The 15,843-nt window shown below is 35.1% G+C and overlaps 1 protein-coding gene across 1 annotated transcript in view; it reads right to left on the reverse strand.

The window, feature by feature from the left end:
* Window positions 1-15,843, reverse strand: part of PUDP (pseudouridine 5'-phosphatase) — a 57,922-nt gene that overhangs the window by 18,796 nt on the left and 23,283 nt on the right. The window contains exons 2-3 of the mRNA XM_066545342.1: window positions 15,525-15,743; window positions 5,913-6,142 (exon numbers count right to left, since the gene is read on the reverse strand). Of these exons, the coding sequence (XP_066401439.1) occupies window positions 5,913-6,142; window positions 15,525-15,743 (449 nt within the window). The remainder of the gene's footprint in view (window positions 1-5,912; window positions 6,143-15,524; window positions 15,744-15,843) is intronic.

Here is a 15,843-nt window from a genome sequence, read left to right on the forward strand (position 1 = left end):
GCATGGGGAGGAGTAGGTTGGGAGAGTGGGTGAGTGCACGTGTGAACACACAAGTACACATGCTTTAGAAGAAAAGGGAGGAGTAAATCAACCATAGGAACTGAGAGCATGACAATTGAAAAAAAACTGAAAATGAACAAACAAAAAGTACCCTTCCTTTAATTATCTTTTAAGTATAAAATAGTGGCTTATTATGAATTTAGGGAAAAGATGCCTGTGTATAGTAGTGTAAAGGACCAGACCTAAGCCTGTTTTGTCTCAAATATTCACAGTATTGCTACAGGAAACGTGATGAAAGGAGAGGGTCCCATGGAGGTGGGGCAGTGCTGTCCTGAGCCAACTTTCTGAAAAAAAAGATTAAATTCTGCTTTCTATCTCAAAATGCACCTTCAGCCAGAAAGAGCTGTGGAGCAACATTGATGGCTTTTCATAATAAGCAGCCACTGGCCTGTGCTGTATCTGCCTCTGTCAGACTACACCGTCTGAGAACAACACCGATCATCTACAAACTCTTTGTCATCTCTCTCTCTGAATGCAGCCTAGCACTTTAAACTTCATACTCTGACCATTACCATCACAAGTTATATCCACTGGAAAAAATCCAATATCTAACAATATGCCAAAATAGCTGGTAAGAACTGTGAGTCCAAGGAAATAAGACAGCAGGGCTTGGGTAAATCAGAATGGTTCATACCTATTTAGAAGGTTGTTTCAGATGAGAAAAAAATTGGCAATCTAGACCTAGGCAAAGAAAAACTAGAGCCAAGTTTGAAAAAAACCCCATTGATGTATATTTGAATTAAGCTGAAAAATGTCAGTGGTTTTACATTTAATGCCTTTATTTCCAAAATAAAAAATTTGTGAATTGTAAACATTCAGGAAAGAGTATAAGCCAATAAAATTGAAAGGAACAGATTTATGGTGACTAAAACATTTGATTTGAACAGCAGGGATTCCAATTTACAGCTCAGTGCACCACTTAGAATGGTTGTTCATGTCTGTAATTTCTGTACTTCAAATAAAGTGCTTCTAATACATTCAACCTCCAGGTATACACAAGGAATAACAGCAACATCACTAATTAAATACCTGCTTATCTGAAAACCATAGTGAGTAAAATATATACATTACATGTGTTCAGTCAAAATGGAAGAGTTGAGTGGGGGAAGAAAACTAGAAAAGGTTTAAAAATGAAGTGGATAATACAAAAAAACAGTTTTAGCATTCTTTTTTACAAAAGCTCACAATATCAATGGTCACATTAAGTGCTAAATTAGCCTTCTTTATCCAGTTTTAGTTGTACAATATAGAATAAAATTACAAAATATTTGAATGTCATAATGTTCTGAATCTACTGTTCTTCCCTTATATCTTCTAGAGCAAAAAAGTCACAGAAAATTTCTCTTTGAACTTCTCCATTCTATGACAAAATGCCCACTGAGATTCATAAATCCTAATGCCATTTAATCAGTCTGAAAAAATTTTAATGAGCTCTCTCTAGATTTGGTACAGAGATTATTTGTAACTATGGAATCAATTAATTAATTAGAAATGGAAGAAACTGCAAAGAAATAGTCTTTTAAATTAAGGCAATGATTTACATCACTTGGAACTTTTTAAATAGAACAGATTGATTCTTCATAAGAGTTATGACCATTTGTATTACTACAGTCTATCCCTCTGTTTAAAAAGTTAATATAAATGGATTTATTTACTTTTAAACTACTACTAAGGTCCTTTATTTTACAGAAAAGCTATAAGCAAATCTACCAAAATACTGGAAAGAAATGCCTTAGCCTTCAATGCCCTTAAGCAGGATGTTAATTAATCTGTGTGGTGTTGATGACAGAAACATATTGGAAATATGTATAAATGCTGGCATGCGGATGTCAGAAACCCTCTGATTCAGAGCCATACTTAAAATAAATTTATTTGCATGCCATTTTTGTTATTATGAAACAAAACTTCTTCAAGATAGCATTGAGAAGTTATAGTTGATATATAAATATATATATGCATAAAGTATAAAAATACACAAAAATGGCTTGGTAACTATAACTCGTTTAAATCAAAATTTAATATTCTGGTATTTCAAATCCCAAAAGCATTATTTTAAATAATGTGAGCTCTGTATATTATAGAGGAACAGAAAAATATTGTTCAGCAAAAGCTATTTTTTTCCCCTTATTTTTTTTCTCCCCAGATCAAATCTGTGAAGTTAATCACTGAATCACAGGATGAGTGAGATTGGAAGGGCCCTCCAGAGCTCATATGGTCCAACCCCTCCATTGCACAAGACTGTGTCCAGACACACTTTGTGTATCTCACAACCTCCTGAACAACCTTTGCAAGTGCTTGGCCATCCTCACAGTAAAAAAAAAAAAAAAAAAAAAAAATGTTTCCTTGAGCTCAGTCTCCTGTGTGTGTCTGTGTCCATTGCCTCAGGTTGCATCACTGGGCATTGCTGAAAAAAGTCTGTCTCCTTTTTCATTACAGTCTTTCTTCAGGTATTCATATGCATTAATAAGATCCTCTTGAGCATTCTCTCAATTCATCCACACCACTAAAGATGTTATTAAACAGGGCTGCACCCAGTATTCACCCCCAGAGCACACCACTAATCACTGGTACCCAGCTAGACTTGTGCCACTGATCACAACCCTCTGGGCCTGGCCACTGAGTCACTTTTCAAACCACCTCACTGTCTGCCCATCCACATCATGTGGGTGAGAGTGTCACAGGCACCACTGTAGCTCAGGCAGAAAACAGCCACTGCTCTCACCATGTCCACCGGGACAGTCACTTCATCAAAGTAGTTAATCAGGTTGTCAAGCATGACTTTCCCTTGGTGTAGCCATACTGACTAGTCCTGATGGTTTGCTTATCCTTACTGTGCCTGGAAATGATTTTCAGGATAAGTTGTTCCATCGTCTTTTTCTAGGGATCGGGATGAGGCTGAGAAGCCTGCAGCTCCATGGGTCATCCTTTTTGCCTGGCTTCAACACAGGAGTGACATTTGCTATCTCCAGCCTTCAAGCACCTCTCCCAATGGCCATGATAGATCAAAGATTATGGAAAATGGTCTTTCAATGACATCTTCCAGATCTCTCAGCGCTTGAGAGTGCCTCCCATTAGGATCCCTGGATTTATTAATGTTCAGTTTGTTAAAGTATTCCCTGACCAGAATCCAAACAGAAATAACACTATGAAAAGTGTTTTTCAATCATCTAAATAAAATGTATGAAAAAGAACACAGTTTTGAACATTGTGGCCTGAAAGTTCTATAATATTCAAGAACACACCATTTCTACACATATAGTTTTCATACAAGTTGCATCTGTACATTTGGAATATATTTAAAAATAAATTTTATTAAAATACAAAATTTCTAGTATTTAATTTCTAGATCATATTTTGATTATCTGGCTAATTTACTTCCATGATTACTTATATGACTGGGCATTGTGACTAGCATTGGAAGTTCATATGATGCTTCATGTAGCACAAGATAGGAGACCTAGGCTGAACTTGCAGGCTGTATCTTTTTTTAAATTTCTGTGCTATCATTTTATCATTATGCTTAAGTTCCTAGTTAAGCAAAGACTGCAAATCAAAAGATCAACATCTAAGAAATTTCAAGATGGATATTTATGACATCCTTCAATGACAGTATAGCAGATATCATATCCATTTATATACCAACTAAATACTGGTCTACTTGCAGAAGTATGCCTGCACAGCAATTGCCACTGGGTGATATGACACTACAGCTAAATTTTGGGTTTGGTTTTCTCTATGCCTACATTGTATTTTTTGCTTACAGCAGCAACAAAGTTTGGAAGCAAACTTGAAAGTTCTCACTTTCTCCCTGATAGTTGGTTTCACTGGGTAGTTTTGGTATGTACTAGGTTGCTCTAGCCAGCATCTCCAGTGAAAGTTCTCTGCAGGCACTCATCAAGCAACCTCCAATGTTTAAGAGTACATAAAGCTCCAAAGAACCTTATCTCAGCCTGGGATCACAGTAAATCCAATCCAATTGAAAACATTCAAATAATATATAGCATAGATGCCCAAGCACTGCCTATGATGCTCTAACAATCTGTTTTGCTTAAATCCAATTATTTGCTTATGTAGACATTAGCTTTACCTCCTGATACTTGGCTGCAGCCTTGCATGTTAATGATTGCTGGCATGAAATCCAAACCTGTAGCTCTATTAGTTCACTGCTTGGGACAAAACACTGCAGATGACACTATTACACTGCAACTGGTCACAAATGTTTTGGATAGTTTCACATGCACTATTTTCACTTCCTTCCTCTTGGGAATTCGGTGCATTTGTAAATTTCCCACACTTTAACATTTGTGACTTTTGTAGATGGAACAAAAAAAAAATCTGCACTAAGGGAATTTGATGCTGTAAATTTGTTACAAAGGAAAAAGTTGGATTCAAACATCTATGCCCTTCTTCAATGAAAAGTTAACAAAATTAAAAATACACAACTACTATTAATGATCTGTGACTCTGAATGTCTAACATACCTTTAAAGTTTAAAAATATTTAGTGTAATACAGATGCTACTATTTCTTCATGTCTTTTTTTCAATGCTAACATAACTAAAGAATACAAGTATCTACACTCTGTCACTGGTTCACTGGTTTTGTTGCTTCCTTTTGGTTTGTTTTCAAACTTTTTGATCGTTTTAAGTATTACCATCTTGTGGGTTTTCTGAAATAGAACCACAAAAACTAAGAGTTTTGGAAAAGCTGTCCTGCTCCTTCCATGAAATTATAGTTTAATTTGCCAATAACACAGCTGACATTCAATGTCTTTGGTTATGTACATTTGGTGTATCATTTCTGAAAATGCAAGCTTATAAATGAAGTAGATTCACACATCAAGAGAAATTGCAACAGAAAAAAAAATCAATCCAAACCAAAACCCAAACCCAGTTTGGTTAACTCTGTTCAAAAGTAAACCACACTGCACCAAACTTAATTCACTTTGTATTCCCAGGCAATGAAAATACCATTTAGACTCTGGGTGAGAACTTGAAGTATGAAAGGTGAGGAATCTTACCTAATCATTCCATATGTATTTGTGTAGCCTTTTTTTTTCCCAATAATTTTACTGAGAGAACAGTAATCACAGTCTAATCTACCTAAATTTCTTCCTTAAAATTATCATGCAACATATTTTTTGCAGTAATGAAAATAACTCCAAAACTTACGTTCAACTTGCGGCAGAGAAGAAGTGAGAAAAATATTCTAAGGATAAAGGCAATTTAATTTAAAATAAAAATTAAGACATTGTTTTAACTAACTCTCAGTTGATGTGAAATTTTCTTCCTACAGATTTCTACTTCAGAATAGTTTGTAAAGTTATATATAAGACAGGAAAAATTAACACATCTACTATTTGAGAAAGAGTGCTCAAACTGATAGTTTTAAATCGGAAACAAGGACTATGATCTCAGAGATTTAGACTGCTCGTGGAAAGATACAGCTTCAGAAAAATATATGTCCTCATCACAAAGAACTATATTTAATGTTTTGACACTTAAGAGGTAAAGCAGCCATGAATGTTTCTAAACTCTGAATAGTGAAGTTAAGCTTGTAGATTTATATATACAGCAGAAAATCATTACACTTTCCTATTAGTGCATGCTACCATGTAGCAAATCAGAGAAATCTGCATAACAAACTCCAAATCCGTCTCTTGGACAGCACAAACATCTTTGAAAATGGGGGTTGCTGATTTTAATAATGTTTATATTAATCTAAGTCTTTATCACATTAAAAAAATATTTCCAAATATAGCCCAAACAGAAAACTCCTAAATTTAATTTATGCCGTAAATTAATTTAAGTAACAGAAAATTCCTAAGTTTTATTTGTGCCCGCCCCCTCTTACCTTCTCTGGTGGTGCAGGAGGTTCAAATCTCTTTGCACAAAGCAAAAATGGATCAGGATGCGGCTTGCCACGCTTCAACTCAGGATCCTCTCCCAACACAATATGATGAAAAAGACTGAACAAGTCTTTGTGTCTGCTGGTTTTTAGCTCAAATGATGATACACTCGAGCTGGTGGCAACACCTATGGGTATCTTATGTTTGTGTAAATGATGGATCAGCTTACTGACTCCTGCAAGACAAATATACACATTTTAGTTTTTATAAATATGCGTATAAGTTGGTATATGTAGTAATGTTTACACCCTATTACAAAGCATTTAGCAATACTTCAACAATGCTGTCTTAATGAATGTGATAAACCTATTTCAAACAGTCAGTGTAAAAGAAGATTCTTGCTATAACTGAAATGTTCCTTCTACACTCAAAAATCATGGAACATTCTGTTAGCTATATACTTACTTTTTCTGTTATCAAACAATGCTTTTCTCAAAATCTGTCAAAAATGTGATTAATATCACTACATAATGAGACCCACTAGAAACTCATTAAGCAATGTCCCCACATCATGTAAGTTTTAACTAATAAACTCTAAGAGTTTGAGAGAACATTTTATTTCATATACAGTTATGCTCCTGGAAAAAAAAAAAAAAAACAACCAAAGAAGTATACTCTTCTCACTGGATTGCAGAGTTTTAATTCCTGAAGTAGGTATCCAGCTGGCTTAAACCAGCCCATAAGAGAGCTCAGTTTCTCTCTCTTGTGATACTAAAGCAAGTAACACTGGGCAGAGGAGAGCAGCTGTCAGTCACAGTTGTTAATACCAGAGCTTTATCTATTGATGCTGTGAACCCAGAGTAATGAACACCTCAAGCCTAATGGGTAGAAACTTCAATCTGATCCAGTCTTCTAAGGAAGGTTAATGCAGTGAACAGTGAAAACACAACCAGTCTGTCTAAGAGGGAAACATACTTTGTTATTCAGTGCAAGTTTTGAGTTTTCTCTGAAGGGTTTTTAATGCTCCTTTGCTGAAGTATTCTAAATGCTGGATACCTTTCCCAGACAAAACAATTAGCATTAGCTAATAAAGAACAAGTGTGGGTGTCTGGTCTTTATCAATTCCCAAATGAAAATCCTGCATACCTGTAAAATCATTTCAGCTGTGCTTTCTGGCATTAATCCCAACTGTACTGGACATAGGATATTAGTTTCAGGTACTTTAGGTTCAAGTAGAGTCCAGTAGACTTTTGGCTCCTTGAAACAACTTGAGCACAATTCTATTTTCATGTTACAACTACATTAATTCTTATCCTATTTTCCATGCCTGGTTATACAAAAATAATCTTATTCCCTTCCTCCTGATTCACTGTCATCATTAGGTCTGGTCTCCACTCCCTTAAACCATTCCTACTCTCTTAAACCATTCCACTCCCTTAAACCATTAAATCATTCCTACTCCTCCTTTGCCACCTCAGCACCTCTGATTTGTATTTCCCTTGTGATCCAGCCATTCAATTCCATAAACAACCACGTTATCTGCCATACATTTTTCCCAGGTATAGTCATATGCCCAACTTTGAGAAGCTGTAAGTTCTACTGATAACAAAGTGTGTAGATTAGTGAATAGGTGCAGTAACTAATCTATCTATCTGGAAATAGGACTTGTAGGTATGACTCTCTGCAGATTTCTCATTTATTCTCCAAAATTGAACCAAACAATTAATAACTGAGATTTCCAGCTCCATGCTTGTATTTGAAGATGGCCTTCAAACTTTAAATACATGCACTTCTCTAATGTTAGATTTTGAGATGGACAGATATAACAAGCACTACTCTTCCTCTAAGGTCAATACATCAGCTATTTAAAAGCCTTCTTACGCTCCGTTAAGTGGTTATAATAAGAAAGTGCACTTTTTCTCAAATGATGCTACTATGTCCTCTAACTAAAATACAATGTTAAAAACAAGACAGCTTTTTATGCCAGATAGTTTATATCTTCATTCTGAATCATGCCAAGTAAGTCTGTATTAAATTAATGGAAGCACTGATTCCTTAATGTAAAGCAGTAGTATAAGTGTCTCTTCCCTAAAATAAAATGCATTCATTCTAAAGAATTTAATAAACTGGAATGTTTAGCAAGGCTAGCATACATAAGTGCTGTAACATAAAGCAGTCCAAAGATTACACAAGCAGAAGACTCTTCCTATCTCCTACGCCCTTTCTATGATATCGTTAGTTTTCTCTAAAGTTGTGCTCTTTTCAAATAGCTAATTTTCTTCAGTCCCACTGTATCACAGCTTCAGTTCATCTCTCACTGGGTATGCTTATTTTGTTTCTATTGGAGGTAGCAAGCCAGAGAGAAGCACTGTTGCAGAAAGGTTATTTCTCCAGGGTTCTCTCTTGTATTCCTCAAGCACATCATGATTTCAGTGTGTAAATGTGTCTGCATGTGTGTTTGATTTCTCTTTTTGGCTTCCCTCACAATAAGGGAGCTAAAATGCAGTTTTAGCTAATATCTCCAGAGAGAAAATATTTACATTATTCAGAGAACATGCCCCTTAAAAATTATTATTTGCACACATGTAAATAGAGCAAGATAGAAAAAAAAATGCAAGGGGCAAATCAGCTGCCCACAAAAAAAAATTAAACTGTATTTGGACGAATAGCTAGCACAACTTGACAAGCTCAGAACAAGAGCAGCTGAAAAATATTTTAATTTCAGGTTTGCTTCCCTCTTTGTAAAAGCTATAGATCAGGAAAATCCATTTTTGTTTGCATCAATTACCACCAGTTTAGTTCTAGACGCTTTGCCACCACATCAAATTACTGACAATTATTTTACTAATTCAGCATATAGTTCTTCATTAAGAATATAATATCTTCCTTAGTATCTTTCTCATTGTTTTTTTTAAGAAAGCATCAACAGAAGGGGAATTGAGGAACTGCTTTAAAGATCTGTAAGAAACTTCCCCTGGCAAATACCGTGTCATTATATCTACTTTAGCTACAAAGATTTTTCAATGTAATGACAATCAAAACCAACCAATTGAAAACTCAATGGCTATGAAGAAGTATACTGAAAATTCCCGTGATCTCCCTAACTTCTAACTTATTTGTGGCACCATGTAAGGGATCATGGCCCACCCATCCCAGAGGGACCCCTCTGCTAGACTTCTGGGGACTACCCTCCACTTCTCCTACTGTTCTATACTCTAAGTAGTATAGAACAACAATAAAAATTCAAGAAATGCCAAAAGAAATAAGGATCTCTGTTTTTCCAGCAGAAGAATACACCCCAAATGCAGGCAATAAATATGGCCACAGGCAATAAATATCTTATGCAGAACAGCATAAATTCTTCAAGTAGTTATAAAAAAATTAGGAAAAAATATCCCACATTGCTATGATTTATTTCCAAATGTACTCTTGTTTTTAGATAGTAAAAGAGGTAAATACTGTAACTGTACACTATCTCTTTAAATAACAAGTTTTAGATCGACACAGAACCTTAATATATTATAACTACAACAGTTAAGTATTAGTGACTATTGCACAGAAAAATAGCTGAAAAGAATTGTAAGCAGAGTTTTGTTACAGAAACTGCAAAGAAGGTGGATCAACTTTAAATGTCAGCATCTTTAAAACCCAATTAATCACAAATGTCAATGAAGTTATCAACTTTGAGGGAAAGAAGAAAACAAATCAAACAAACAGAAAGGACCTATTTCTTCTGAGACCACAGACACATTTAAAAGAAAGAGATCGGCTCTTTTGTTCTGAAACTTGCAGAAAAGTATGTGCATTATTTTATTTTTTTTTGAAAAATGAACTTTTATCCCTCCATTAGACTCCGGATGTGGTGTTGTTCTCCTTAGATTCAGCTGATATCATGGTGACTAATACACTGGATCAACTGACAAACTAAAAATAAGACTTATACTGAACAACAAAACCCTTGGGCTAACTGTCACATTTTCCTTCTAATTGACTAATGCATACATGTACACCAAGAGTTCAGGAAACCAAATAATGTTACACTAAAATGATCTAATAAGAATCCCTATCTAATTATTTACATGCTATTACAACACTGTTTTCTATATTATTCCTTTTAAGCTATCACATTTTATAATAAATGACATTATTGATCATGAAGTGAAAATTAACAAGATGAAACTCCTGAAAGCTAAGTCAAATTGATTGAAAGCAAAGGGAATTTTTATTTTCCTTTTAGCTTTATATAAATATAATCTCTGTGTCATGCACAATAGTTTAGAACAGTGAACAGCACATACATTTTTGCTACATTTTATTTTATATAATTTCAAATTTTTATACAATCCCTTTTCTTGTATTTGTCTATCCATGAACAAAACACTGTTCTTGTACCACTTCTGTATATGCAGGTTCAGATCTATTTCTTTTAAAATGCTTTCAGATAAAGAAGGAAAAATTATAAAGCTCTTCTGTTTTTTTCAAATATTAATCTCCAACCAAACTTCCATCTATGAACATGTTACAGTAGTATATAAGAATGTTTTTCAAGATAAGCAAGAAAGTCATCTCCATGGTAAACTGGGAAAACATGTGAAATGAGGAAGAGAATTATAGACACCACTTCAGGGCAGAACCCTAATTTCAGTTTCTTCTGTTCCCCAACTGAATGTCTCTTGCGTTGCATATCAGTAAAACCTTACAAAAGGAAGGCCTTACAAAATCATGGCTCAGGCCTGTTACTTTAGTTAACGAGAAAAGAACTGTGGGAAAGAGACTGAGCTGAATCAGGGGTAGAAAAATAAGTTATGCAACCATGGTGTGTTCACATCATGGTGTATGGTGGCTGAATTATGTTTGTTATGATTTAAAAGTATGTAGCTGATAACTGCTAACTGGGCTAACTGCTCAAAAAGGCCTGGTTTTTGCAATAAAGCAGCTCTCCTTTGCACCTGGCCTGGGGACTCTGCATCACTATGGACCCTCACTCACCCACACTGGTGTTTACATTTCTGCTTGCAGTTGATTTATTTGAAGGCATAAGACCATCATACAGACAATCACACAGCAAGCTCTGACAGTACCTTAGTCTGAAAATTCACTGTTTGATGTCTTATACACAGAGCTGAAGTCCTACAGTCTTCCAGCTTCAGGAAAACAGCTGGTTTGTGTACTGTCAGCACAGAGTGCTGGAACACATAAATACTCAGACCTACACAGACAGCCCCCCTGTCTCCTCTAATGTCTCAATCCTAAAGAGATGAATATAAGTTATGTAAGGAAAATGCCCTTAGAATGAACTTCACAGGACCTTTTCTCAAGAAAGCATATATTGCAAGTAGGACCATAATAAGTTAAACACCTAGAATTTATTAGAAATTCTGTGAAACCTAAGCTTCAAAATTACATTACAGGATGTCCTACATGGCTGAGAAGGCCTCAAATAAACAAGAAGTGTCATTTTCAGTGGCATATGCTTTCACAAACACCACATGTATTATACCCCTCTTGCCACTGCTTAGTTCTTCCCTCATTGGCACCTAGGTAACAATTACATCTTATTTCTGATAAATAGTATTTTATCCACAATGCAATCCCAGAAAGAAAACAAAGAAATCAATAGGAAATCGAGAAATATCAAATATGTGTGTGTGTGTTGCTGCTCTTAATTTATCTGAAAGCTGGCATTCTCTGCTAGGAAGGACATATAGTAGACATATCCACATTTTCCCACCCTTAAACAAAATCCAAACAGCTCACAAGGCTTTCAGATCTGCTCCAACCATCATACATAATATTTCTTTATAGTTTACAAGTAATTTAGCTAAGGTGTTAATCAACTGAAAAACATTTTGAGCAGGCTGGAAGAGAGAACCATCATATACAATAATACCTCATGTTCTTCTAAATGATCGCTGTCCTTATTACAAGGCCAGACATCTAATAATCTAAGAAACAATATAATGTAGGATTGCTTTAGTTCAAGACAGTAAACAAACAAACAAACAAAATTATTAATAAAAATAATACCATACAAACAAAACACCATAAATACAGTATATTTCTTAACCTAATTAAATGCAAGCACCAAGTAGTCAATGAAATCAGGTTATATTGTGAAGTTTCCATAGATTCTGTGTTTCCTTCAGATTCAAGTGGAAGTTCATATTAATTATTACAGAAAGGAAAAGGCTACATGTATGGAAATAATAAAAAATATTAGCTAGGCTTAGGGTGATTATTCTGTATCTTTCTTCATTAGTTGCTTTTTTTAGAAAGTAAATACATGTGAACTCTGAAAACTCAAAATAGAAAATGTGTATTTTAAAAGTGATATGAAGATGACTTACTATGTTCAAAAGCTTCTCTACACTTTAATTAGTTTAATAAAAATACTACTTCTCATTTCACAGAATCACAGAATAAGCTGATTTGGAGGAGTTCCACAAGGATCGAGTCCAACAATCTTTACTCACACAGGCCTTGAACAGTTATGATTGAAATAACAACTTTAGTGCTACCCACTGCTACTAGGTATCCTTTGACATAGTTTTGGGGACTACAAAAATACTTCAGAAAAAGTGAGGTATTTAGGAAATTTTAAAGATAGCCCAAATTCTGTCTTCAGCCAATTATGTCTCAGAGGTGTTGTACACTAAGTGGTATGCCTGTCATACAGCCTGTGCCATGGTTTAACCCCATCAGGACACTAAGTACCACACAGCTTCTCACTTTGTGTGCGTTCCTACCTGGTGGGTCAGGAAGAAGAATCAGGAAAAAAACTAACTTGTGGGTTGAGATAAGAACAGATTAATAATAAAAGCAAAGTAATAATGATAATATTAATACTACCAGTTGTAAAATGAAAGGGAGAGGAGGAGAGACAGATAAAATCTAAGAAGAGTGATGTACGATACAATTGCTCACCACCTGCTGACTGATGCCCAGACCATCCTCAAGCCACAGTAGGTCCCTCTCCTGGGTACCAACCCCAGTTTACACATGGGCATGATGTGCTATGGTATGGAATATCCCTTTGGCCAGTTCAGATAAACTGTCTTGGCCATGCTCCCTCCTGGCTTATTGTGCACCTATTCACTGGCAGAGCAGCAGAAAATGAAAAATCCTTGATTTGGGACAAGCACTACTTAAACATCAGTGTGTTATCAACTTTATTATTGTACTAAATCCAAAACATAGCACTGCACCTGGTACTAAGAAGGAAATAAACTCTATCTCAGTCAGAACCAGGACAAGTTTCTAACTTGTCAGTTGAAGACCTGCTTTGCCAATTAAATTTTTATACAACTTCCACACTATCCTCAGCCATCATTGACATCCCTTTACATGATTTAGGAATTTATAGCGCTATCATCTTTGGCAAGATCATGTCCGTAGCTCATCCAGAAACAAGTGCCATTTTGTTTGAGCCACTTTTTCAAACATCGTTGGCCACTGTTTAGCAGTGCTTTCCACCAAATCAAATTTCAATCCAATTTTTTTTCACAACTTTTAGAAACAGTTTGAAAAATAGAATGTAATCTGTCTATTAACTGTCAAAGATGACCAGAGACACAGCACTTTAGAGGACTATTACACCATTAGTATGACAATTAACTTTCACTTTCCTGTATTTACCTGTAACCATCTGAAAGATCAGTTTATTCAGAGAAGAATGGTAAACTCAAAGCATTACCACAATCTTACATCTTGCACAACACATTCAAGAAGCTCATTCTTAATTCAACAACATTAAGTGACTATAGAATAAATCCACAATCTATTAATAAACATCCTCAGAAGATACAAAAAGACAGAATTGGCTTAAAAAATCTGGTTAACTGGAGAAAAGTTCTTAAAGAAACTGAATAGTAAGTAGCTGGAGACATTTTCCCCTAGCTTATCAGCTGTCATCATCCTGTTTTCCCAAAATTCATGGCAATTCAGCTTGCATCCTAGTTCACATCAATTCTACTTTAGAATATGGACTGAAAAAAGTTATTGCATACTGAAAAGATAATCAGTTGAAAAATTTTGGTGATGAAAATGTTTACTTGTTTCTCCTCATACGAATTTTGCTTGTTTCATCCATAATAGCCCAGCTTCAGTGAGGACAAAATTCACTTCTTGAAGGCAGGAACAGTAGAAAACGTCATGTTTCCTTTGGCTAATCTGTTCCATCACCTTTCTAACTCTGTTTAAGCCAGCTCAGCCACATTATCACAGTCCTCAGCAGTCATGGAATATCTCCTCTGTGCTACTCAACATTTTACCTAGTCTGTTCATCTGGCATTTTCTAAACCCATGCAAGTTTTTTTTGTTTGGCTTGCAAAAGATATATTTGAAAAGTCAGTCCCAGAAGCTTGAGGTAAAAAACAAAAAAACACATCAATCCAACTTTCTTGTTTTCTGGAAAGTTTAACTAGGCTTACAGTCTCAGGTGGATGTATAAGTGAGAGAGATGCAATTTGAAAAATCTTGCCTATAAAAGACATTAGAGACATAACTAAGAGTAAGAACTAAGTTGGACACAAAATATACTAAAGCTTTTTAAGCTGCTGAAAAAATCACACTTTTTTTTTTGCTACTTGTTACTTATTCCTAATATATCACATATTTTTAACTTCCATCTTCTTAATGCATTATGAAACTAGGTATAAAAAATTTGCTCTAAAAATTAAAATATTAATGCGCTGTAGAAATTGTCAGAACAAATGAGCACACATTTAAAAGAGAAAAAATGATAACTGTTAAACACATACAGTGACATGCAGTTATTTCACTTCTAATACCTTTTCTATAGTCCTTCTGATTTTGTTTTTTTTTTTTATCATAAATTATTGATACTTGCTCCATAAAGTTTAACATTGTACATAAAGTTAGCAGTAATCCTAGCTTTAGGTGCTGATAGTGTTGCATGGCTGATGATTTCTCTCTAAGCATTTCAAATCTAAATCTAACTCAATACAAAAGAATGCATTTACATTACAGGCAAGATTGGTCCTCTTGCTTATCTTGAGTTACCTCATTGAAGTTACTCACTTGAGCATCCTACATAATCACTGGTAAAGGACGTATCTTCAGAAGGTAAAGAAATTCCCCTGTTTTAGAATAACCTGAAAAACCCTCCTTCTCCATTGACACACCCAGACACAGTATTTGAATTACAATTTTCGGGTTAGGTGAGAATAATTCCAACATAAAGAACCCATGGGCACACATACTTTTGTATGTGCAGGCAAATGCATCTGTGCTTAACAAAGTCAGACTGTGCTCATAGCCACGTAAAACACAGCTGCCAAAAAAAGTTACAAAAAATGTCTAGTTTACCAAACAGAATTCATGCACATGTATCTAGTCTTTTTTGTTCTTTTAAAACATGAAAAAAAGCTTTTCTCCAAGTAAACAGGAAAAAAAAAAAATTAGTCTACTTTAATAGGAAAAATATCCTTTTTTAAACAGGTAAATAAACAGTAGATTTAGTAAATTTTCTAAAACAAGAGCAATGAAATATAATCTGTAAGAGTGACTGCTTTATGGAAGGCAGATTACAGATTTCTACCTTGATTAGCATTTAAATTATTCCATAAAGACCTTATAAATGCTGCAAAGAAACATACCTGGCATCAGCCCAGAAGTATGGAATATCTTCTCCAGCATCGATTGACTTTCCTTGAATAACTCTTCTTTGGTTATTGGAAGATTGAGATGATCTCGAATAATCCCTGCTGCTTCTGGGGCTTGTCTACCTAGAACCAAGGATTTCACATCCCAGGTATAGCTCTTTCCATAACGCCTGCAGATCTCGTCATACACTTTTGTATAGAGAATCTCAGTATCTGAAAAAAAAAAAAAAAGAAATTTAAACCTATGTACAAACAAGTAGGCAGCTGGTCTTGCTAAGAGACCACATAAAAGGTCAGAGCATGAACTGCCAGG

Source organism: Molothrus aeneus, chromosome 2 (assembly GCF_037042795.1).
Source record: "Molothrus aeneus isolate 106 chromosome 2, BPBGC_Maene_1.0, whole genome shotgun sequence".
Classification (NCBI taxonomy): domain Eukaryota; kingdom Metazoa; phylum Chordata; class Aves; order Passeriformes; family Icteridae; genus Molothrus; species Molothrus aeneus.